The sequence below is a fragment of the Schistocerca gregaria genome, chromosome 6 (genome assembly GCF_023897955.1).
Source record: "Schistocerca gregaria isolate iqSchGreg1 chromosome 6, iqSchGreg1.2, whole genome shotgun sequence".
NCBI classification, from domain to species: domain Eukaryota; kingdom Metazoa; phylum Arthropoda; class Insecta; order Orthoptera; family Acrididae; genus Schistocerca; species Schistocerca gregaria.
In genome coordinates, this window is record NC_064925.1 from 172500048 (window position 1) to 172527237 (window position 27190).

Here is a 27190-nt window from a genome sequence, read left to right on the forward strand (position 1 = left end):
TCTGCCTATCTGCGACTCAGCATCTCTGCTATATGGTGAGTAGCAAATATCCTAATATTGTTGCGTTCCATCCTGCTATCGTATGATTGGATAGATAAAAAGTCTACTCACCAAGCAGCAGCAGCTGGAGAAAGCACATACAAAGTTATGGAAATGTTCAAGCTTACAGAGCCAGTGGCCCCTCCTTCTGGCAGAATAGTTGATGGGAAAGGAAAAGAGATGAAGGAAAAGGATGGGGGAGGTTTAGGAGTGGGTAGTGTCATGAAAAAGTTGCCCAGAACCCAGGTCACTTATGAGACTTACCAGACCGAATGACAAGAAAAGGCTAATTGTTGGGGACTGCTCTGGATGAGATTTGAAAACCTGAGAGGGCAAAGGTAGAAGACAGGATAAAAAAGAAGACAAAGGTTTCTGAAAAAACATCGAGCAAGAGTTAATAAGAGGAGAAAGATAAGTGCTGTTTACATGGTAGACAGGTGAGTTGGGGACAGGGAAAAATAGTCATGTCAGAAAATAAAAGATATAGAAAACGAAAAGGGAGCAAAGAAAAGGAATAGTTATTAAAAAGAAATGCTGAGACCAAAAAAATTTACATAAATTTATGCCAGCTTGGTGGCAGGAACTAAGGACTACGTTATAATGCTAGTTACCACCTGTGGAGTTCGGAAAAATTGGTGTCAGAGGGGGAAGATTCAGATGGCAAGTGTGATGAAACAGGGATGAGGTCAAGACTATCATGTTGTAGAATGTTCTCCGCTACAGGATACTGTGTGTTGTCAGTATACACCCTCTATTTATACCCATTCATCTTAAGTGATAACTTTTAGAAGGTCAAACAGTGTCTACATAAAGGCTGGTACATGACGTATTGTTTCACAGGTAGCTCTCTCTTTGATAGTATTTGTTTTTCCAGTTACAGATCTGGCATGGGTGGTCATGGGGCGGGGGGGGGGGGGGGGGGGGGTGCTTAGGGCGAGTCTTATAGTGTTGACAGTCACAGGGGTAGGTAGCATAGGATAGGGAGATGGGTGCAGGAGGAGGATAGAGTCTGTCCAGGATATTGCACTGTTCTAGGTGTGCTGGGCAAAATATCGGACAGAATGGACCTAAATTTCAGTGCATGCTTTTAGGAAACCATAGCCTTGTTGAAGTAGTTTATTAGTGCATTCAGGATCAGAATAGTACTGAAGTGACAATAGGTGTACTGCTAAATTGTTTTTTTGGAGGGTTCAGCAGTACCAATATTGGATGTGGTGGACTGGGAAATCTTCTTTTGAACTAGGCTGGTTGGGTAATTACATCCAGTGAAGACTGAAATGAGAATGGTGGTGTATTGCTGTAAAGAATGACATTTGTCCTTGGAGTGAGTGATTGATTATTTTGTAAAATTTTTTTTGTTTATTTATAGACGCTATCACATTCATATGACACAGCCATAACCGGTTTTGGCCATACAATGACCATCTTCAGATTCTATCACAATAGAAAGGAAATTTATATTAAAACCTAAAAATAAGTGCAATATTTAACCAGGCTTATTAGTAACCTAACTGAATTTATCGAAATACATATAGTTCATACCTAAAGACAGCATACACTGAACACAGGTTCATGCATTGTCAAACTATCTATAAAATGTAAAACACTGGTCTTATATAGATATAAAAATTTGTTAGATTTTGTTCCCTCTCTTTGCACTAGATGCGCATGTCCTTTATAAGATAGTCTTTATTTTTCAAAAGCCTAAAATATGACAAATTTACTATTAATATTTAGGTCAAATGTATATAAAATTTAAAGTTACAGAACATATCGTTAAACCAGTGAAATAACATTTTAGAACAAGGAGTAAACATTGATATAGATGAAAATAGGAGTAACACTTGTAGAGTGTATTTCTGGCACCCGATGGCTCTGTATTTCCGGCTATTACCTGTTTATGCCATTGTCCATTAGTGTGACAAGGATGATACAGGCAGGACGATGAGTGTAATGCTCTGCTGCAGGTGGATGGTATGCTCCTCTGCCTTAAAGGTTGTTGACATCTGCTGTGGCCCACACTAGACAGTGCAATATTTGATTGCTGGAGCTGAAGCACGTATGTAGTGGAAACGATTCACTCAGGTGAACAGATCATCGTAAATGTAGAAGTGTTAAATATTGCACTTATTTTTGTTTTTTAATATAAATTTCCTTTCTATTGTTATAGAATCTGCAGATGGTCATTGTATTGCCAAAACTGGTTATGACTGTGTCATAAGAATGTGATTACATCTATAAATAAATACAAAAAAATTTAGCTGTAAAGAGTCTGCATCTGAACAAATATGTTTGCCTTGAATACCAAGGCTGTATGGGAGGGAACATTTGACATGGACAGGATGGTAACTATGAAACTGTAAGTACTATTGTTTGTCAGTAGTTTTAAAGTGAACAGAAGTGTGTAGCTGACCTTAGTGATGATGATATCAACATCAGGGAAAGTGGCATGGGATTCAGAATAGGACCATGTGAAATTAAATTGAGAGAATGTGTTTAAAGATTCCAAAAATTTTAACAGGTTAGCTTCACCATGAGCCCATATAGCAAAGATGTTATTATTGTATCTAAACTAAACCAAGGGCTGAGGGCTTGTGGATCCGAGGAAAACTCCCTCCATCCAACCCTTGAAAAGGTTGGCATAGGAAAGCATCTTTCTGATACATATGGCAGTGCCCCTGATGTGTATGTATGTCTGCCCCTCAAAGGTAAAGTAGGTCGTAAGTGGTTTGTAAGTATAAAGTTAATTAGGGTGAGCAGGAAGGCTGCCATAGATTTGGAATCAGGTGGATACTGGCTAAGGTAATGTTTAGCAGCAGTAGACAGACAATGTACATGGGGAATGTTGGTATAGAGGAAGGCGACATCAGTGGTGACAGGCAAGGTGTGTGGTGGGAGTGAGATGCGCACAGATTTCAGATGGCAGATGCCATATGTAGAAGTGTTAGAATGATCTGATAAATCTACCTTACCTGGGGTCTCAGGCGACATTTCTGTAAATCTCACCAGTCCTTTTCCTTTATCCCTCTTCATTTCCATTCAACCGTGTCTGTCAGAAGAAGTAGTCTTTGGCTTGAAAAGCTTGCACATTTACTTAACTTTCATTGTTTTTTCTTCTGCCACAGCTTGATGAGTAGACTTTCTATTTATCCAGCAAGGTTATATGTTCAAAGATAGATTATTTTTGTTGATAATTGCTATCATGATATTTTTTCAACACTTCCTATTTTTGTTGATATTATAGTCATTTGCATGTCCACATTTGATTTCTTTTAATTCAGTCATTTCTTCATTAGCCTAATAAATTCAAACTTTTAGTATCACGTTTTTTTATTGTAAATATAGTTTCTCAAAAACTTTTCTTTGTTGAGGAATTTGTAATATTTAATTGATGTGAACAATGCACTGCCCCATATATGTGTGTTATCAATAGGGTAAGGTGTCAGATGATAGATGCAGGGGTCTCATGTTTGATCCCTGAACTGTCCCAGGATTTCTATGTGTTACTTATCACTTGTTTTGCCTATTGCAATTTTTGTTAATGTCTGAGCACCATGGTTTGGAATCCACATTAGATTGTCCTCCCCATCCCCCTAAACTGGCTGGCTAAGTCAGTTTGAAAGTTAGAGGAAGGAAGTAGCATACCATCTCCAATAGGACCATGTTTAGTAAAGCATTGAGCTCTTCAAACTGATCTTTGGGTCATTGACTGCCTTGTGTTTTGTTATTAGTTCATCCAATTACTAATTACAAGATTTAAATGAAGGAAAAGTCTCTGAAAATTATCCAAAAGTTAAAATTAGGTATACAAAACCAAAAGTCAATGCAAAGACTAAAGTCATAAATTATAAATATCTAATGTACACATGTGTCAGGCTGTACATTTGTGTCATGTAGTGTGTTCTACAGTATTACTAGACATTGGCAGTACCATTTCAATGTACAATTTTCTAGCTGCTATTGAAACACTATATGTTCAGGTGCAGAGTGAGCCCATTCAGGATAGTCAAGGTGTGGGCATCTTCCAGTGCTGTTAAACTGTAAGGAGTAGATTTTTATGAATGAAAGGAGTTTAAAATGTGATCCATTAGAAATGTAAGTTACTCATTTCAGAACTAATGACATTATTATGAAAGGGATAGATTGCTACTTACAGTGTAGCGGTGATGTTGATTCACAGGCAGGCACAACAGAAAGACAACTGAACAGGTGTGCTTTCAGCCATAAGGCCTTCCTCCAAATTAGACAACACACCACACACACACACACACACACACACACACACACACACACACACACGATGCAGCTCACATATACATGATCACTGGCTCTGGCTTCCGAGACCAGGCAGGTCTAGACCTGGCAACCAGAGACAGTGGTCGTGTTTATATGTGTGTGTGTGTGTGTTTTGTCTAATTCTGAAGAAGGCTTTCTGGCCAAAAGCTTACTTATTTGGTAGTCTTTTAGCGCCTGTCTGCGACTCACCATCTCCGCTGTATAGTAAATAGCAATCTATCCTTCTCATACTATTGCCATTATTCTAGCCTGGATTTTCCTTTCTTCATTTGAGAACTAAAGCACACAAAGGAGTCAGGAAGGAAGCGTGTCCTTGGTAGCTGGACACGGGCACCAGAGAGCAAGGGCTTGTGGCTGGGACCCAATGCTCTACGGTGATGGCCAGCAATTGACACATTTCCTCACTCACAGTCCTTATTGGCTAAGCACAGTGAGAGCATAGAGAACAGATTATAAGCAATTCGTGTTTCATGGGATCAAACAACTTCTGCTGAAGCAACCACCTGACTTTTCTCTTAGCCCACAATGAATTATACAAGTACTTCATAGTCATCAGCTGCTTCTACAGTTTCCTGAAACTGAATGGGTCTGTTTGGAACATAAGCCTCTCCATCTTTTCCTGTTCCACCAAATTTCCTTCTCTGCCCTTTAACAGGCTGCTCCTCTCTTCTTCACACATTGCTTCATTCTTACAATCAATCTGGGTCTCCGTCTTCCTGCAGGTCTCTTGTCTCATTTTGCGTTTCATAAGCCTGTTTTGATATCCTGCCAACTTCCATTCTTTCAATATGCCCATAACAACTTGCCATTTCTTTAGTCTTTTGCATGGGCTTCTCTTTCATTGCACCTCTTACTGTCTCATTCCTTACTGTATCCATTCTTGTAAATCCTATCCAAATCTTTGAATTTTTTCTTGCAAGCTTGTATCCTGCTTATCAGCCTTTGCTTCATTACCCATATTTCTGATGCTTACACATGTACTGGACCGAAACATTTGCTTATTTTTTGTTGGTACATCTTTGCTCTAGCCTTGGGCTTCTTACACTCCACAGAAATCCATGGGCTTGCCTTCGCTTTTCACTAATCTCGTTGTCATACCTCTTGCTGTATTCTGTCATGCTCCTTGGGTATTTAAAACTTTCCACTGTCTTTAGTATTTGCCCTCTAATTTGTAAGTCTGTTGCTTGTCTCATCCCATTCCTCATTGTCACTATCACTTACTTCTTTGTATTAAATTTCAATCCCTACTGTCCCACTGCTTCCTCCCATACGTTTACCTCTCTTGTGCCCCTCCTCCTCCATTTCCCCCATACCATCGAATCATCTGCATATTCCACTGCTTTCATACTTCCATCTCCCATTAGCACTGCCACTCCTGTTATGTATTATCCATAACAGTGATGAAAAGTAGAGGGATTAGTATACTCCCTTCCTTCAGCCTATTTTCTGTTCAAACTTGTCTGTCTTTCCTCCTACTTTTATACAACTCAAATTTCATTGATACATTTACTTTATGCATCTCTAAGTCAACCTTCCACTTCTCTCTTCTGAAAAGTTTTTGGATCTTGCTTTGTGTCACACTATTAATTATACTTGAACGATACACAAAAATATTTTAATGTAAAATTCAGTATAGTTATCAGCCTATCTAGGTGACCTCTGCATTATGATGGATCACATGGGTTTTGGATGAAGTAAGTCACCATGCTACTATAAGCAAGAAGGATGAAGGGATGTACACAAACCACATAGCAGAAATTAAGAGTTGTGTATGTTATGAATTTGCATATTTCATTTTGAAATCTGACCCTTGTGTGTACATGAATGGGGCCAAAGTTGCCCCCCCCCCCCTTTCCCACACACACACACACACACACACACACACACACACACACACACACACACAGGCCATTGCAAATGTAAAAAACGTTAATTTGGGTGCATTTGAAGACAGTTACCAGGTGTTTAATGAAAGTACATTTAAAAAAATTCAAGAATACATTTTTATGAGCAATCTAGAAATATCCTGTAGGTCCATTCATTTTTGTCCCATAAAACTGGACTAATTGGGCAGCTTTGCTCTGTCATACTAGCTGCTGTTCTTGCTGATCTCTATCTGTGACAATGAATGAAGTGGGTGGAACACACACTATATGCTTCAGTGAAATTACCATCCATTGTGATCTTTATAATGTTATGCAGAGTGTAGCTGTAGGTGTGCAGGGATCAACCTGAAAGATCCTGAATCAATTTGCATCCTGAAATAGAGAGTGCACTGATTTGAAAATTCCTGGCAGATTAAAACTGTGTGCCACTCTGTGACTTGAACTGGGGATTTTTGCCTGTCACGGACAAGTGCTCTGCTTGCTCTACTCACTGAGCTATTAAATCATGACTCTTGACCCATCCTCACAGCCATACTTCCACCAGAACCTCTTTTCTCAGTGCTAGCAGTCTGCAACCACATTTAGTATACAACCAGGAGATGTACAACTTACTAGAGGATGGTGCTTACTGGAGAATGGTTGTAGATAATCCAACAAACTATATGAAGAGAAAATTCATCAAACTTCTCCAGTATACTTTACAAGCTAAAATGTCGTAAAGACTGTCCATGAGTAACTGCATCCCCTAGACTTCACATATTATGTAAACTCCATAAAGAACGGAGGCCACTCCATCCCGTCATAAGCAGCATCGGTGCATCAATGTATGAGATGGCAAAACACGTGACAATGATCTTCAGCTCAGTACATTTCATTCAGTACCTTCAGACGTTTTGACTTGGTAACCTTCAACATGGGTTCTCTCTCCTTTAAGGTACCATCTATGAGCCACAATTAACCTTATAGGAGAAAAGTTTTGACCATCAATAGTGAGACACTTTGTAATCATTCTCGAGTCTGTCTGATGGTAATTACTATAATCAGACAGACAGAGAGGTAATGGGGTGACTGCTATCACTATTGATAGCCAACATGTTTATTGAGGCATTTGGAGGAGAAACCCATCCTTGACTCAGCAGTCCACAAACCATTGTGTTTCTTCAGATATGTGAATGATACATTCTTAACCCTTTAACTGCTCTGGACGTGTTAACATGCATGCCCTTGTACCTGTCCCTGTTTGCTCTGAACATGTTTACATGCATAGACATGTTCAGAGTATCAGATAGAAGGACTTCTGGCGCACATAAACTTGTTCAGAGCACACAGGGACAAGTACAAAGGTGCACGTGTCAACACGCCCAGAGCAGCTAAAGGGTTAATATGCCAACATGGATGACATCATCTAGAGGACATTTTGAATCATCTGAATTCACTGCACCAAAAAATCAGATTCACAGTAGAGATAGAAGAAAATAATCAACTTCCATTCCTCGACATGCTGGTCAAGAAGAGACCAAATGGTGAACTTGAATACAGTGTTTACTGTAAACCACACAGGAATCACAAAATTTGTGATCAAAACAGTTTAACAGCAGAGTTGCTGCACCAGCAGACAGTTTTATAAAAGAATGGATACAACCACCACCTTATTCATTATGCCATACGAACAAGTGATTCCAAGCCACAACATGCAGAGAAAGAAGAGAAACATGCTACAACAGCATTTATCTTGTATGCTGGTAACATGTCAACAAAAATTGGGAGAAATATCTGGAAATATAATGTCAGGTGCGTTTTTTGCTCACCCAAAATGAGAGCCCTTTTGAATTCTGTTGACAGTTTATGACTCAGAAAATGAGGAGTCTACCACATTCCCTTCCGGTGTGGAAAAATGTACATAGGCCAGATGACCTGGACTGTGTAGGAAAGATGTGTGGGGCACAGGCATCTCACAAATAAAGGACAACCAGCAAAGTAACTATCGCAGAGCACTGCCTCTCCAAAGATCATAATATGAGGACATGCTGAAAAGTTAGGCCTCTGAATTTTTAATGCAAAACACTAAAAACTTTTTAAATAAAATAAACTTTATTAACATTCTTCATCTTTATTCTTTATTGTATATAATTGTTTTTGAACATAGACATTCTGGTGATGAACACATTTCTCCCAATGAGTTTGTTGATACTTTAACTGTAGAATGTTTCACTTTGTTGACAGAACCTCAACCTCACCTCTGCTTGTATCAATTCATCACTATCAAAGTGAAATCCTCAAAAGTGTTGTTTAAGTTTTGGAAACAGATGAAAATCGGATGGGGTCAAGTCGGGACTATATGGATGATTAACGACTGGAGCATAAAGTGTAGGATTGTCACATACATCACAGTAATTGTGCGTGGTCTGGCATTGTCATGCTAAAGGAGAGGGTGCTCCATGTGTGGACAAACTCTTCAAACTTGTGCTGTCAGGATCTTGCAGAGTTTATTGTGCTGCCTTTAGGTATAATTCCAAATGCACCACACCTTGAACATCCCAGAACACTGTGAGCATGATTTTGCTTGCTGGTAGCTTGGTCTTGAACTTTTGCCAACATTGCTGATGGTTTGTAGCAGAACACTGTTAATGCTCTCTTGTTTTTGAAATCAAAATGGTGAAACGAGCAACATCACCTGCCACAATGTTGAGGAAACCATCATCTTCACTCTCAAAATGCAAGAGAAATTGTTGACAGATGTCCAGTCTCCTCTGTTTCATGTCAGGAGTGAGCTTTCCAGGCACCCACAACGCACATAGTTTTCTATACCGCTGTTCTGCAGTGATGGGCTGTATTCTCTCTCATGATATGCCGCAATTACTTGAGAGCTCTATCTGTGCTATCAATGATTTTCTCTGATGAATTCATCAACCTGATTCCAATAGTCTCGTCAGTTGTCATGTGCAGTCATCTACTCTTAGCTCTGTCACACACATATTGAGGTTAGCATCACTGTTTCCTTCCTTATGAGTGCAGACAACTCAATGTCCCACATTCACCTGTTGATACAATCATCACTGTACACAGCATTCATTTTTATATGGATTTCAATTGGAGGCATGTTTTCTGCAGTTGGAAACTCTATTACAGCATGCTGTTTCTCATGTACTGACGTAGTTACATCACATGCTGCCATGTTACATGCAATAGTTTGTAACCCTCCAGTGGCAGAGCATTGCAACTTGCATCAGCGAAATGGGAAAATTGTGCAATAATATGCATGACATGTAATATCTCAGCCAATATTAAGAACAGAATAAAAAATTTGGAGGCATTATATTTCAGTATGCCTTCTTGATAGTTACAGTGACACAAAGTTCTTAAAACAGGCCAAAGATTTGGGGACTGCATTTTAAAAGGAATTTGTGGAGATCTGATTAACTGAAGAGTTGGGGTCACACCATGTAGGAGCATCTCCATTCCAGCAGCAATGTGATCTCAGTAATGGCGATTACAAATTGAGGTCCATGGCTTGGATCCAACCAGTGCTCTTCTCCCACCACCTGACCAGCAGAGCCATGCCCAGGCTCCAAGGGCTGATGATTGACAACAGGGAGGAGGGGAAAGGGCATATAAGACAGCACCCAGTGGAATCAAGCACTCACCGGGACCACCTGAAGATGGCAACAAACAGTTTGACAAAATATCACAACACCACCTAGCTGAATACTCAACCATTTCAAAAATTTCACATAGTCTGCAGCAGTCAGGGTGCCTTTGAGTACTTAAATATCTTCAGCATTTCGCGACCCTGTCAGCAACTGTATGAATATTAATTTTAGTTTCAGTAATCAACAGCCTGTTGATTATTAAAATTAACCTTTGATTACTGCTGCTTCTTCCATGGAAGCCCAAGTGTATGACCTCCATAATATACTGCTGCCCCACCAGCTTGTATATGGGACTGTGCATGTTTCAAGCAGTTGTTCATTTTGATGGTGGCGTAATTGGACACAACCATTGACCTGGTGTAATAAGAAATGTGATTCATCCAACCAGCTAACGTGTGTCCATTGATCTCTATGATCCCGTGGCCACTGAAATCATAATTGATGATGTCATTATGTTCAAATGGGAAAATGTAGAGATTGTATGCTGCGAAGCCCCATGTACAACATTGTGCATTTGCAAGCACCATCATTGAACAATGTTGTCAGATCTGCCACAGAGCACAATCTATCCTGCTTTTCAGAGTGTGAAATCCTCCGACCTCCATTATTTGTGTATGTTGAACACATTGTTTTCTGTTTGTGTTTTCATTGTCCTTCAACTACTTTCATAGATGAGAACGAAGTCTTTCGCGACGGCACTGTTGAATAAAATATTCTCAGACTTCTTGCCGCGTCAAATCTTGGTAATGCAAAGAGTTTCCATCATCCAGCTCAGAAGAAAGCCGTTCTAAATACATTGATATATAGAGCAAGAACTGTGTCTGACAAAGACCATTTAAATTCTGAAATTAATCACCTTAAATACGTGTTTCGTGGAACGGCTATGGTTCACGGGATGTAAAGTCAGCGTTCTCCAAGAGAAAGAAACGTGAAAATAATGATTATTCGCATGATGAACAACCTAGCGTGTTTCTTCCTTTTTTCAGTTCTATTTCCAGTAAAATAGGCAGGATCCTTCGTAGACGAGGTTTAAGACCGATCTTTCGACCTCCAAGGAAAATCAAGGGGATGTTGCGTCCTGTGAAGGACTGCCTCGGTCTCAGGATTCCTGGTATTTACAAAATTCCTTGTGAATGTGGAAGTAGTTACATTGGTCAGTCAGTCCGGACCATCTCCGATCGCTGCACAGAACATCAACGTCACATTAAAAATAGGGAGCTGGAAAAATCGGCAATTGTGGAGCATAGTCTCACTAGGAAACAAACTTTTGTTCGGTGAAACAAAAGTTCTGTCTCAGGCCTCCACATACTGGGACTCGGTAATTAAAGAGGCGGTAGAAATTAGAATGTGCGAAAACAATTTTAATTGTGACAATGGTTACAATCTTAGTGGTGCATGGAAGCGAGCGCTCGATATGGAGAAGCATCAGAGAGATTCGCCGCGGGTCTTCGATACTCCGGGAGCGATGGTGCCACCAGTGCAGGCGTCGACAACATCTGCGACACCGTGACGTATTCGCCGTCCAATCAGGAGCCGTCCAATCACAAGCAGTCCTGGGGCTACATAAGGTCCACCACAGCTGCTGTTTAGCCAGTCAGTTTCCTGACGATGACGATGGTGGTGAATATCGTCGAAAGCTCGAGGTTTTACCAAGATTTGACATGGCAAGAAGTCCGAGAATATTTTATTCTACTTTCATAGATGTTTGCTATTGTGTCTCCACCAAATAGCAGTGAGGATATCCCACTGGTGGACGTTGATATGGAGGTGGAATTTATCAGTCACCTCAAAAGGAGATGCTGAATGGACATTGAGCCACTTACCAGTGGAACCTGCCAGGAGGTAAATCTTAGATGTGCAAACCCTTTGTTTTCTCAGCTGCTTTAGCACTTTGACTCACATTTCAGTAGTTTTTCACAGTGCTGGCTGCTAATTTGTGTTAGGGTACTTCCTCTGTTGCTGTTGTTTCATTTTTTCCTGCATTTAACTTCAATTTACATTTTACTGTTGATTAGGATTAGCATCATCATGTTTTTCTCTTCAACTATTCTACTGAGGATGAGCAATTATTATTATATACAAGAGAGCTCTTCCACGGACTCTGAAGGCAAGTATGTATGTCAGCAGGTGTAACAGTAGAGACTTATTTTTGAATTGATTATTCATCAGCCAAAGAATCCAAAGGTGATAATGAAACACTTAGAAAGAAAGAAAGCATGGTTTAATGACAAATTTGATTATAAAGAAAAAGATTTTTGTCCTCTTAGTCATGCATTTGATGATTTGACTTTGGGACACAGCTGTCAACTAGGGAATGATCAGAGCATTTTATCATTCTTAATATTATTTTCGACAGAAGATACTGTGCTGAAAAATACACAGATCAAACTGCTGAGCTGTCTATTCTGTATGTAAAGTATACAAAACTAAAAATACAGCACACATTGCGTCAGATAAAAATAGTAGGTGATCATGTATTTATGACATGACATATAACTACTCATATATCAACAAAATTTTCATACACCTTGATTTACATTGCCTTGGAGATTTTATTGCACTATTGCACACAAAATGTACAGTTTTTGTTCATTCTTATAACCTGTTTAGGCCCAGAACACATTTTAGTCTGTGTGGCTGTTTATAGATGAATTGTTGTGCCATAAAACACATAGGACAGGATGAACACTTAAGATTACATCTGCCTGATTTTGAAAGTTACATTAAAATTATGAAATATTGTAATGGCATGACAGAGAACTATGTTGTCCATTTACATTGGGCTAGAAGTTATCAGAAATTTAAGAAACACATTGCAAAATTTTCCTACAGGATGAGAACTGTTCCAGGGATGTACTGTTCACATAGAGTAGGCCTATTTATTAAAGGCAAGCAATCTCTTCTCCTTCTGTGATGATGCACTCAGTTAGTCTCGTGATTTAATAACAGTGAAATTAAACAGTGGTCAATGTAGCTCACAAAGAAATCAAATATATGAGAACAATGTCACAGGTAACTGGTATTTTTATTTCAGCATACAAAACAACAGGAAGCATTTGACTACAAAAGAGGTTGCACAAAAATATGGAAACAGCATAAGAAATATTTGCTTGAACTTAAATGCAAGTGCTAGCCACGCCTGCAGGTTGTGTTAATCTATTTGACCATTAACAGCATCTGTGCAGTGTTCTCATTGCAGTTGTTATTTGTGGTTAGAACAGTGTTCTGTGTAATTGTGAGTGAAATTACGTCAATGCTCAGTAAATTTAAACATGGGAAAATTGTTAGTGCTCATATGTTGAGTGGTTCCATAACCATGGTAGCCAAAGTGCTTTGTGTTTGAAGAGGCACCATATCAAAGCTTTATATTGCATACAGGATGATCACAAAAGCTTCATCTACTAAGTCACAATATAAAAATATATGTTGAATGATTGTGACAGATGGTCATTGTAGAGGATTATGAAAAAGACAGCTGCAAAAGTCCATGCAGAACTGTATATCATACTTGAAAACCCTATTACCACCGAAAGAACATGTGCAGACCATGTCAGCACCATAACAACAGGAAGGGAGTTCCATAAGCAGTGAATAGCAAGGTCAGCTGATGCAAATGCCCAGAACATGAAAATGGTGTCGAAGCCAGAAATCCTGGGCTTTGGAGCAATGGGTGAAAGTCATTCAATAGGACAAGACTTGTTTCACACTGTTTCTAATTCTGGCCAAGCTTACATCCCAAAAGTGAAACACAGCAGGGATTCAGTGATGATTTGGGCAACAATATCATGGTATTCCAGGGATCCCACAGTTACTCTGCAAGGTTGTATTACTCCCAAGGATTATGTGGCCGGTTTGACTGGTCAGGTTCATCCCATGGCACAGTGTTTGTTCCCCAGTGGTGATGCTGTGTTCCAAGACAACATTGTCCTTGTTCATACAGCTCACATTGTCCAGGGCTGGTTTTGTGAGCATGAGGATGAATGTTTCACATCTGCCCTGGGCATCACAGTCATCAGAGCTCAATATTATTGAGCATTTCTTGTCTACTTTGGACAGAAAGGTGCAAGATCACTACCCATCACCATAATTTTTCTTGAAGTTGTCACTATTTTGTAGGGACAATAGTCTAAGATTCCCATGAAAACCAAAGTATACCTGTACTTGTATTTATCCATGCCAAGATGACTAGAAGCCTTTTTGTATGACAACAGGTTTCCTGTACCATTTATGGCAAGGTAATGGGTTATACTTCCAGTTTTTCCAATTTTTTTCCCTCTCCCTCTGTATATTCAGTATGTTGGCTATTATCAGAGTTGTGCTGTGAAGAAGCACTGCACTACTGATGTGTGTTGAAAGCAAAACACAACTGTCAGATTGGGTTAGCAAAATTGCATAAAAAACTGTCAAAGGAAAATCCATCTGTAAATTTCTACAGATTTGTAACAACCATTAATGTCAGAAACTAATTTTTACACCAACAATAATGTTCACCTTGGTTGTGACAAATCTTAGAGCAACAGAAGCAGAAAGCACAGGGGGAGGCAGGCCACCTTGGTAGCCTGAGCTGAAGTAGAAGTCCAGACAAAGGCTACTTGGTGCAGGTAGACATATTAGTTGATATGTTACAGTGCTCAGCTAATCATGTAGTAAGAACATTTGCAGGCAGTGCTCAGCTAATCATGTAGTAAGAACATTTGCAGCGGCCAGACAGTTAAATAATGAGATGCCCAACTGGGAAACCAGTTTGCTTACGTTTCATGAAACACAGCATTATGCACCTGTAGTTGTATAGCATTGATTGCCACACTTTGGATGTGGATTTTGATTTGGGTACAACTGGAACTGTTTCTATATTGCTTACAGCAGACTTGGCATTTGTTCTAGAATTTATTGGCCCACTGCTTCCAGGGTGGTGCCACATGTTGCTTTCTCCTAGCTTGTACTATTTTTTAACATGTTTCACACTAGTTTCAAATAAATTCCGAGCACCTCATAGCTGCACTTACCTGCTCTTTAAGCAGACTAATTGCTTTGGTGTCTTTCATCCTATGGTGTACTTGATGTGATGTTGAGGTGTGAGAGGGTAATTCAATAAGTAACTGAACTTTCATTTTAAATTTCTTGAGGTTGACGATCTAAGTACATCTGCACCTATGTACATACATAGTTCACAAGCTACCATATGATGCATGGCAGTGGGTACTTCTTGTTAATGTTAGTATTTCCCTTTCTTGTTCCACTTGCTAATGGAGCAAGGGTAAAATGACTGTTTATGTGCTTTTATACAAGTCCTGAGTAATCTTATCTTGTCTTCAAAGTCCTCTAGCAAGGTGTATGTTGGTAGCAGTAACATCATTCTACAGTCTGTCACAAATTCCGGTTCTCTAAACTTTGTCATGATGTTACATGAAAAGACTTCTTATCTTGAGAGATTCCCATAATAAATCTAGTAACATGCCTGTGAATTGCTTTCATGTCTCCCTTTAATCTGACCTAGAGGGGAACCCAAAAATTCAAGAAGTACTCAAGAATTGGTCACAAAAGTGTCCTGTACACAGTCTCCTTTTAAGATGAGTTGCATATTCCTAGAATTCTCGCAATTATTTGGAATTGACCATTTACCGTCCCTACAACCTATCTTATATACTCCTTCCATGACTGTCAAGCAACACACTATTAACATTGTGTTCAGACATTACAGGATTGGTTTTCCTACTCCTCTGAATTAATTTAATTTTATCCATATTTAGAGCAAGTTGCCATTAATTGCACCAATTACAAATTTTGTCCAAGTCCTCCTGTAGCCTCCTACAGTCACTTAAAGAGAAGACTTTCTCCTACATTACAGAGTCGTCGGCAAACAGATGCAGTTAGCTGCTCACAATATCTGTCAGATCATTAACGTACATAGGTGTCAATAGTGGTCCTCACTGACTTCCCTGGAGCTTGTCAACAGCTAGATAACACAGTTGTCTTTAGTCTCGTGGTAGGTTTCATTGTTGTCACATTGCTTTGCTTTTTGCTCTTGCAAAGTAAATGTGGCTCTCCCTCTGTCCTTTTCTTGTTTTTATTGTCTAAAGGCATACTTCCAGTCACATTCACTACTGATGTCAACATTGAGCAAGTTCATGACCTCATTTTGAATAACTGACAAGCGAATGTTGATGCATGTTAATTGTGATCCTGAATATAAAATCTCAGCTGTCATGAATTCTCTGCAAGAGGGGTGCCAAACCAACTCAATGAAGAACAATCATATGAGAATCGGTCAGCAACTACAGCACTTTCATGCCAATAAGAGTGAAATGTTTTTTAACTGAATCATCACTGGTAGTGATCCATGGATTGACATTTTGAAATGGTGAGCACATGCCAGAGCATGGAATGGAAACAGCCCAGATCTCTAATCAAAAGCAACTCAATGGTTAACCATCTGCAGGAATGATGAGTTCTGACAACTTGGTGACAATGTTGAAAAATAATGTCTTTTTTGCTGTTATAATAAATAAGAAAAATATTACACAGACTTACCCTTAGAATATGCAGCCTCACTACTTGTAGCTTTACATGACACAGTACATTCAGCTTGATGGTGAACATTAAAGTATGAAGTACAGTGAGAGGTGAATTTGAGGGTAAAAAAATTCATATTCAGGGATTTTACATTTTCTTCGCATGTGGCCTTATATAATTTTCATACAAAGTTTCTAGATGAGGATTCAAGATCAGTGGGCCTGGGAGATTTAGTTTAGGGCATGATGATGTGGATACATTAAACAAGGAAGTTGTTGCATAGGAGCAATAATTAAGTGTACAAGTATACTGAAGAAATGCAGAAAATAAAGATAAGTTGCATTTATGTTCATTAATAAAAATGAATGAGATGCATGTGGGATGCCAGGTAGGTGAAAGTAAGGTGAGCAGTTAGTCTTATATATTGAAATAGGCTTTGATAGAGAACTTGTTCTGCTGTTTCAGCAGTTTTTCAATTTCCTTCCTCTTTGACCCATAGAATCCTATTTTGTCTAATATGTCTAAGTGTCTACTTATTTTCTTTACATTTAAGGTCATTATCTATTCTTAATAGAACCTATATTATGTTTCTACTTTTCAAAATGTTTGCTTAAAACATTTTTATCACTTGGGTAGGAATGTTCTGGAAGTTCTGTCTGTCTAACCTAAATATTTTGTCTCATATTCATGGTGTGAAACTTCATAAATTCCTTAAAATTTTTTTGTGTTCTCTTTCTTCAGTAATTTGTTGTATTTTTGAAATTTCATAAAAGTGCAACCAGTCACTTTTTGAATAGTTATTTATTATTCAGTGAACCGGTTTTCAAACCTTTTCAGGCTCATCTTCATATGGTTTTCAGAAGTTACACATCTATTTGTAGCATATACACATTTGCATTGTGATAGGAAAACTTTGCCGGCATCCAGCATGTGTGTAATGTGTATAACACATGTTGTATGCATGCCAGCATTCAGCATGAGTATAACATGTGTAGAACACATACTGGATGCTGGCAAAGTTTTGCTATCATATGTGTATAGCACATCCTGGATGCTGGCAAAGATTCGCTATCACAGTGTAAATACATACAATTAAGTAAACGTGAGCGACATGATGTACCAGCTAGCCATCAAAATGGAAGCAAAGAGATGGACAGTAATAGAAAAAAGCTGCCCATGCCGTTGCAAGCCAGCACCCAGCATTATGCTAGAAATAGATATGTAACTTCCAAGCCAGCAGTTGTGGCCCAGTGGATCTAGGCATTTCAGTCCGGAACTGCGCTGCTGATACAGTCGCAGATTCGAATTCTGCCTCGGGCATGGATGTGTGTGCTGTCCTTAGGTTAGTTAGGTTTAAGTATTTCTAAGTCTATGGGACTGATGACATCAGATGTTAAGTCCCATAGTGCTCAGAGCCATTTGAACTCTCTCTCTCTCTCTCTCTTTTTTTTTTTTTTTTTTTTTTTTTTTTTTTTGTAATTTCCAAAAACCGTCTGAAGATGTACCTGAAAAGGTTCGGAAACCTCTTCATGGAATAGTAAATAACTATTCAAGAAAGTGACTTGTTGCAGTTTTATGTATTTACATTCAATTAACAGTCATGGGTTCTAAAATACCTGTAATGGATAAGCTCCATTAGTTTTTTTTTTTTTTTTAATGTTGTCTTTATGAAGGTGATTTTTAAATTATTCCTTCAAAACCTTGTGTTAAATTTTTTCAAATTTCCTAGTATATATTTCATGCTGATAAAGTCTACTGTTGTGTGTGGATCCTGAGTTGTATTTTCTTTTTCATTATTACAATTGTCAAAACTTAAAAACTGTACTAAAATTTCTTAAGTTTTTAATGAATTGCTCAAAAAGTCATATTATGTTACTCCAGTAAACACAACTATGAAATCTGCCAAAGTAGCTATTCCTTTTATTAGTACAGATGTATGAAGAGACAAAGAGAGGATTTTGTTCTGTTTATGGTTTAAATGGCTCTGAGCACTATGGGACTTAACATCTGAGGTCATCACTCCCATAGAACTTAGAACTACTTAAACCTAACTAACATAAGGACATCACACACATCCATGCCCAAGGCAGGGTTCGAACCTGTGACCATAGCAGTCGCACGGTTCTGGATTGAAGCGCCTAGAACCACTCGGCCACCGTGGTCGGCTTTTGTTTATAATACCTTGATCTCTAGATGCTGTTGCGTTTCCTTCAGCATTATTGCTGACAAAATAGAAACCACTTGTAGAATATGCCTTTAGGTATAATTTTATCATTTTTGTTATTACATAGATTTTTTTTAAATTGAAGAATGATTCATTGTTTTCTCTTTTTAAAATCTAACAGAACATAATCTATCATGTAATGTTCCTCATCTCTCCGAAATGTTTTGTCATAGCTGAATAAGAAAAATATGTCGTTCCACAAATGTAATAAAATGTTTGTATTTTTCTTTACTTGGATAGAATTTTTCTTTTACAGTGGCATTTGCCTACACATTAGCCAGTATTGTTGTGCACACAGTGTTGACATGGAACAGCCTGCTGTCGAGCACTTTACATGACCATAGCAGTCTAGTTTGAAATGTATCTCATTGAAAGGAAGTAATTCTGTTTGTGATTTATGAAATGAAAAGCTTCTTACAACTGAGAAATAATAGAAGACTTGTGACTGAACTTTGTGGAACATGACTAAATTGACTCAGAAGAAATCAGGTTGATTTGGAGACAAGACACAAAAATGCTATATGTTATAGCCTATGTATTGTTTTTCTCCTTTAAATATATATAAATGGGAAAGATTTTTAACAAAAATTTCAAAAAGTCCTTGACCTTACTTCAGAGTTTTACATGATTTTATATTAAATATTCAGGTGGGTGTAGGCTACATATGAAGAGGAAACATATTCAGAAAAGATCCTTAAGTTGTTGACTGATTTACTTCAAACTTTTGCACACTGCTCTTGCAAAAATTTGGTCATATATATTTCTTTAAACAACTGTGAGGAGGTTTTCTGTTAAAACTTACTGTGAGTAATCAAAAGCTGTGTGGAAGTTTTCTCTTAAAACCTACTACGAGAAAGCAAAAGCTGTGGTTTCATTTCCATTATTGCAGTCTATTTCAACTGCGATACCTCAAATTGAATGGATAAATCAGTTGGGTTCATTGGTACTTGGGGTGTGCAGGAGACCTCTGAGGATAGTAGCTTGAGTGATATTGTTTTAAGTAGTTTTAATTTGCTAACACAGAGCATTACAAAGTTTCAGACAATTCAGCCTGTGCAGCAACATTGTAATTATAAGCCAATAAGTCATAGTTACAGCTTTCATATGGTATGGGTTTTCTGTTAACACTGACTGTGAGGAAGAAAACAAAACAGCACATTGTTCTGCATACAGTTGTTAAAAAATTATATATATGGAGAAACAGCATATATGGGATAAACAATTTGTCTAATGGTTTGAATGGCCTGCTATTATAGTTAAAACTGACTACAAGAAAGAAAACAAAACTGCACATTTTCACAGCATAGCATCTTCTGTCACGCTGTTGGTTTTAACAGAAAATCTGTAAATAGTTCTTTAAAAAAAAATGTATAGCCTATGTTTGTCTGAATGTTTATTAGAGTATTGTGTAAAAATTTCAAGCAAATCGCTAAAGGACTTTTTGAGATGTTTTTCATTTGTATCATGTAGTATTCATTATAAGTTCAAGTTTCAAGCCAATGTAGCTAGGAAAGCTGGAATGAGATGTTGAAATTTGCATCCTAATTCAATTGTCAAGGATACACAAGATTAGGTCATATATCTAATTGTGAAGCATTGCTGGGTTCACTAGTGTATTATGAAAGTGAAACATATTACTTTAGCAGTCTTTGTTCCACTAATTTCTGTTTAATTTTTGTCATTGTCTAGGCAATGGAAGCTCAAGTGGATGCCGGTAGAGCTCGTTCAATCGGGCTGTCAAACTTCAACTCTAGCCAAATCAAACGCATCTGGCAGGCTGCCCGCATCAAGCCAGCCAATCTGCAGGTGGAGCTGCACATCTACTTCCAGCAGAGGGAGTTGGCTGCCTTTTGCAAAGCACTCGATGTGACAGTCTGTGCATATGCTCCCTTGGGCTCTCCACAGTTGTCCAACGTAGTACGTGCAAGAGGAGGCGATGTTAACAAGTAAGCTTAAACAGTAGTTTATTACAGATGTAACCAGTGTGACTTTTGGGAGTGGAACTGTAATTCAGGGTGAAAGGATATCAATGATGAGATTTTCTGATGTCATTAATATCCCCAACAAAAGTGAGGACAAGTTGCAGGATGTATTAAATGGAGTAAATAGTCCCAGAGGAGCTCTCACTATCGACTGAGAGTAAAACGAAGAAAGACAAAGATAATGACAAGTAGTAAAATTGAGATTAGCAATAAACGTAACATCAATATTGGTGACCATAAAGTACACAAAGTGAAGGAATTCTATGACCTTGGGACCAAAGTAACACATGATGGGTGAAGCAAGGACATAAAAATTACTCTAGCACAGGCAAAGAGGGCTTTCCTCACTAAAATAAATCAAATAGTGTCAAACATGGGTCTTAATGTGAGGAATAATTTTCTGAGAATGTATGTTTGGAGCACACCAATGTATTGTGGCAAAAGATGGACTGTGGTAAAACTGTAAAAGGACAGAATCAAATCATTTGAGATGTGATGCTTTACAAGTATATTGAAAATTTAGTGTACTGATGAGATGAGAAATGAGGAGGGTCTCTACAAAATCAGTGAGTAGTGGAATATGTGGAAAACATGGACAAGGAGGAGGTAAAACATGGACAAGAAGAAGGTATGGGATGGTAGGAGATGTGTTAAGGCATCAGGGAATAACTTCCATGGTGCTTGATGTATCTGTAGAGACTAAGAACTGCAGAGAAAGACAGAGATTTGAATGTTTTCAACAAATAATCAAGGATGTTGGGTGCAAGTATTACTCTGAGATGACGTGCTTCTCACAAGTGAGGAATTCATAGCTGTCTGCATCAAACCAATCCAAGACTCATGTAGTGAAAGATGGAAATGGTAGTGATCTACATCTACATCTACATCTACATCCATACTCCGCAAGCCACCTGACGGTGTGTGGCAGAGGGTACCCTGAGTACCTCTATCGGTTCTCCCTTCTATTTCAGTCTCGTATTCGATACTTCAGATGCGGCAGATGTTTGTCTGTGATGCTGAAGTTGAATTATCCAAACGTTGGCTTATGATGCAAATTATTAAGTAATTCAGTTTGAAACATGTTAAAATAAGAATAATAAATGAAAAGTAGTGAATTCAAGTGAATAATTGATGCAGGCAACAACAAAGCTTTAAACTGTATTTACTGATTTATTCAATCAGACTAAGCTTTGAAACTGGTCCCACAGAGTAGTATTTAAATATGCATCAAAGTTAATAATGACTCTCCAGTGCAGTAAAATTTGCATAAATGCCTAAAGTGAGGTAGCAGAATCACCTTGGCCAACCAAACATTGTTGGACTGTAAAACAAAGTCCCTGAGACAAGGTCCCACATCACCTGAAAAATTTATAATTGCCAGAAAAAGTTAAAGTATCTGTGACCACTTGCCACTCAGAACTCAAGACGTTACTTACATCTGACACATTATTAATCTTACCATGTCTACTCACAATGAGTCTCTCCACAGTGCGTCTAGTGTGTCTTTTCAAGTGCTCCAATAATCCTACCTCATTCCCCAGAACCAGTCAGAACGTTTGAGCATGAAACTGCTCACATCAGTGAAAATGTGTGTTTCCCTACTGTTGTTCCACAGTTTTACTTAAAATCTAGAAAATGAAATGCCATTTGATTATCAACCTAATGTACAAATTATATATACATGTATGTTTTAAGTGACAACTTATTATTTTACGATTCTGTTGATACCAAACACTACATACTATTCATGAAAGCTTATACACAAATAATTTGTAAAGTTAACTTGCACATTCGCGTTATAACAAATGAAAATGATAAAAACATTCACGATATATAAGTAAATGATCTTAGCCTGATCTATTGAAGTGTCTTCTCATACTCAACCTACTCATATTTTCACAAGATACGGACACTTTCCTGGCTTTAAATTACAGTTGATCTTAATGCTGGCCAGAGTGACTATTCATTAAATAAATTAAATATTAATTATCAGTCCTGACAAATAGAAAATGCTAATGTATAGTACATTAGGAGATTTGCCCTCGTGTATTCATGTACTGTACAACTGTGATGTATTTAATGATCTTATACATTTCATTAATAAAGGTAGAAAATTGATAGTGCCTCAATAAATAAAATAGGTGTAAATGTGAGACATAGGGGAATGATAGCTGTTGTGCCAGGGTTTCATCCCATACCTTGTTTATTAATAAGGTCCTGTAATTTTTTAGATAAATACAATATTAATATTGCAATAGATGTATCTTATTGCTGTGATTGTGCTGGTTTGTTTGTATTTGTGCTATGCTGAACCATCGAATGATTGCAGAATTAAGAATATTTGGCTATCACATTTATCAGTGAGTGGCGAAAACTAGCATTATACACTTTTCCTACATTGTCCCTTTCTTGCTGCCAGCCAGGAGCTCACCCTAGCCACCAGCTTCCATGGGAAAAACAGCCATTTACATGCTTCTGGCTGTCCCTCTGATGGCAAGCATGAGGCAGTCCTCAAAGCCCCCCCCCCTTCCCCCTCCCTTTCCATTGCTGCCTGCACTGGTCAAACTCAGCCTAAATCTTGTCTTCAACATCTTAAACTTTAAGGTAGCTGAATTCTCACCAGCATATTGGCCATCTTACAGGATAACAGCAACTTCTTCACACATTTCTACATTTGTATCAAAAGTTGGCACACTGGCACATGCTCATAGGTATTACCACTGCATAACTGCCGTCTGCCAAGTTTAGTGCCCTCTGTCAAGTATTGCTTCATCTGAGGCATGGAGGCACTTGTGTCATGGTTATATTACATGTGCACCCATCAACTTGCGGTCCTGTGAAGAGAGAAATTCAGCAGTCAAAATAATAAAATAAACTGTCACTAGATGAGGTGTAAAGCGAAACATTTCTATCTTTCTGGAGATATTAAAGAAATCACTGGGTCCCATCACTTATTAAGGTGAAAGCCAACACAACAGTTAATAAAATCTTCTGAAATAAAATTAAAAACTGAAATAACAGTGTATTAATGGCACACGTTACCCATTATTGTGCTAGCAATAAGTGTACGAATGTAAGCATGAATAATTTTGTGACATTACATAAACCCCGTACTCACCCCACTAGCTGAACAATCACAGGTAAGAAAGTCTGTTTATAATAGTAACTGTATTGAAATATACTGATCCAACAATTTTTGGCACATAAATGATATCACTTGGCAGTCTCATCTGATGTTCTAGCACTTATTTACGTTATTGTAAAAATTTTTACCTATTGACCATCTTTTTTACAGTGTCTGATTGTACTCTTGTACACTTGAAAAATCAATTCAGGCTTCTGTATTTATACATTTGTTTAGGCAGGTAACTCATGAGCAACACTGTGTACAACCAGCTAAGTTCTCCAGCCTTCATAACAATATAACTGCTGCTGCTGTGCAAGCAGCATTTGTTCCTCCTTAATTTTTTTCTTTTTTTTCCAGTCTGTCTCACATATGAAAGCATCCACTATTTTGACAATGCACGGTTCACATATGTAACAGTACTTAACAAAACATTGTGGAACTTTGGCTTACATCACAATTTCAGTGTGATTACACTGTTCACAAACAAGATTGATTATTTAGCTTTATATACATATAGGTTTATACCCCTCAGAGGTGCTGTCAAATATACCAGGTACAGCAAGAACATTTCTTTAGCAAGTGTTTCATCAAATTAATCTTTGTTAATAGCTGTAATAGATAATCTTCTAGCAGATTCCTCACCAATTAAAAAATATTATGTTATGTAGAACTGTCACCAGTGTTGTTTATGGTGTGTCAACTTCCCATAGAAAGTTCTCCAGGATACATCTATGAACGAGCCTGAGTAGAAAGTATATCCTTTCATTTACTTAACAGCCTTCCAAAGGGGTGTGTTGCATTCTCAGATGGATGGACTAAAATATGTATTTCTGTTTGTATCTTATGTCACTGATCATTTCATAAGAGAAAGATATACCTTCCACTCATTTTCAACTATTCAAATTTTGTTGTGCTCCTTTACAATACTAGTTCAAGATTTAAACTTTCTGTGCTAGAACGGTAATCAAAAGACCTCATGTTCTATGCTTTAGGTATTGTTTAACATAGTTTTTGTTAATTATTTTGGAAAATAATCTGGGTATTCTCTCAGGAAATTGGGAGGTCATTTTGGCTGCTCACAGGACAAAATATCAAAATAAAACTACATTTCACATTCAACAGGGAACTCTCTTTCTTGAGTAGTCCATACCCATTAAAATACTTATGCCTTCTTATTAAAGAGACCTTTGGAGAAAGGAAACCACTTGCATGAATATCAAGAGCTCAGATGGAAACCCAGTTCTAAGCAAAGAAGGGAAAGCAGAAAGGTGGAAGAAGTATATAGAGGGTCTATACAAGGGCGATGTTCTTGAGGACAATATTATGGAAGTGAAAGAGGCTGTAGATGAAGATGAAATGGGAGATATGATACTGCGTGAAGAGTTTGACAGAGCACTGAAAGACCTAAGGCGAAACAAGGCCCTGGGAGTACACAACATTCCATAAGAAGAGCCAGCTCTGACAAAACTCTACCATCTGGTGAGCAAGATGTATGAGACAGGCAAAATACCCTCAGACTTCAAGAAGAATATAATAATTCCAATCCCAAAGAAAGCAGGTGTTGACAGATGTGAAAATTACCGAACTATCAGTTTAATAAGTGACAGCTGCAAAATACTAACGCGAGTTCTTTACAGACGAATGGAAAAACTAGTAGAGGCCAACCTCGGGGAAGATCAGTTTGGATTCTGTAGAAATATTGGAACACGTGAGGCAATACTGACCTTACGACTTATCTTAGAAGAAAGATTAAGGAAAAGCAAACCTATGTTTCTAGCATTTGTAGACTTAGAGAAAGCTTTTGACAATGTTGACTGGAGTACTCTCTTTCAAATTCTAAAGGTGGCAGGGGTAAAATACAGGGAGCGGAAGGTTATTTACAATTTGTACAGAAACCAGATGGCAGTTATAATAGTCAAGGGGAATGAAAGGGAAGCAGTGGTTGGGAAGGGAGTGAGACAGGGTTGTAGCCTATCCCCGATGTTATTCAATCTGTATATTGAGCAAGCAGTAAAGGAAACAAAAGAAAAATTTGGAGTAGGAATTAAAATCGATGGAGTAAAAATAACAACTTTGAGGTTCCGATGACATTGTAATTCTGTCAGACACAGCAAAGGACCTGGAAGAGCAGCTGAATGGAATGGACAGTGTCTTGAAAGGAGGATATAAGATGAACATCAACAAAAGCAAAACGAGGATAATGGAGTGTAGTTGAATTAAATCGCGTGATGCTGAGGGTATTAGATTAGGAAAAAGAGACGCTTAAAGTAGTAAATGAGTTTTGCTGTTTGGGGAGCAAAATAACTGATGATGGTTGAAGTAGAGAGGATATAAAATGTAGACTTCCGATGGCAAGGAAAGAAATTTGTTAACATCGAGTATAGATTTAAGTGTCAGAAAGTCTTTTCTGAAAGTATTTGTATCGAGTGTAGCCATGTATGGAAGTGACACATGGACGATAAATAGTTTGGACAAGAATAGAATAGAAGCTTTCCAAATGTGGTGCTACAGAAGAATGCTGAAGATTAGATGGGACAGAATTTTGGACAGCCAGTGCACTTTTGACACAGCGCAGTGAGCCTTGAGCAGCCGCTGGTGAAGTATCAGTGCAGCGGTAGTGCATCAGCAGTGCAGTAGCAAGTCGCATATTTAGCTGCCATATTTGTTTTGTAGCTTGATTCTTAATTTGTTTTCGAGTGCTTGTGCACTTGCATATTTAATTACATAAAATCCTTGCATATTCTTGTATTTGAGAAGAGTAATGTTGCTTATTGGTAGCTGTAAAGTATAAATTCGCTGAATCGTTAGTCAGTTGTTTGTTTTGGACAGCCAGTGCTTTCTGTTTATTTCGTAGAGTCAGTTAGCAGCAGACAGAGGCCAGTGCAGTTTCATTTGTGCTTGCAGAGTGACGTGTGCGAGCAGCAGTAGCAGAAACTAGTCATATATTCAGTTTTCCGTATTAGTTCCACAGGTTTAATTCAAATTACTTTGTGTGTTTGTGTGCTTGTGTGGTGAAATTTTTCGGATATTTGCATACTTTCGAATTAGAACGGGGTAGTATCAAATTTTAATAATGGTAGAGTGTAACATCACATAGGCGGTTGTCATTTGTACCAACACAGGGGTAGGATCGCACTGTAATATCTGTATAGTGGCATAGTCGTGGTCATTTGATCACTTAGTTCATAAGTAATTGTTCGTATATTGCAGCTCAATCTGGCACTGGTGACACAACTGTGCAGTTGCATATTGCTGTTTTATTTGTCACAACTCTATATGTCCAGTTATTAGCAGTAGGATGGATAGGTGTGTGTGTGTGTGTGTGTGTGTGTGTGTGTGTGTGTGTGTGTGTGTGTGTGTGTGTGTGTGTTGTCAGTGCTGTTGGCTACAGTCAGCTGCCTCTGCCTCGAGGTGCAGTAAAGGCGGACACCTCTTAGTGTACCCAGCGCGTTGTGGCTGCCCTCACCTCAGGG

The 27190-nt window shown here is 38.3% G+C and overlaps 1 protein-coding gene across 6 annotated transcripts in view; it reads left to right on the plus strand.

Annotated features, from left to right (window-relative positions):
* The window catches only part of LOC126278359 (1,5-anhydro-D-fructose reductase-like), a 129301-nt gene that overhangs the window by 57906 nt on the left and 44205 nt on the right, over positions 1-27190 (plus strand). For all 6 annotated transcript variants that reach the window (XR_007550694.1, XM_049978420.1, XM_049978419.1 and 3 more), the window contains one exon: positions 20298-20554. Coding sequence is in view for 5 of the 6 variants with exons in the window: in XM_049978420.1 (XP_049834377.1) it covers positions 20298-20554 (257 nt within the window). In the remaining variant the exon portion in view is untranslated. The remainder of the gene's footprint in view (positions 1-20297; positions 20555-27190) is intronic.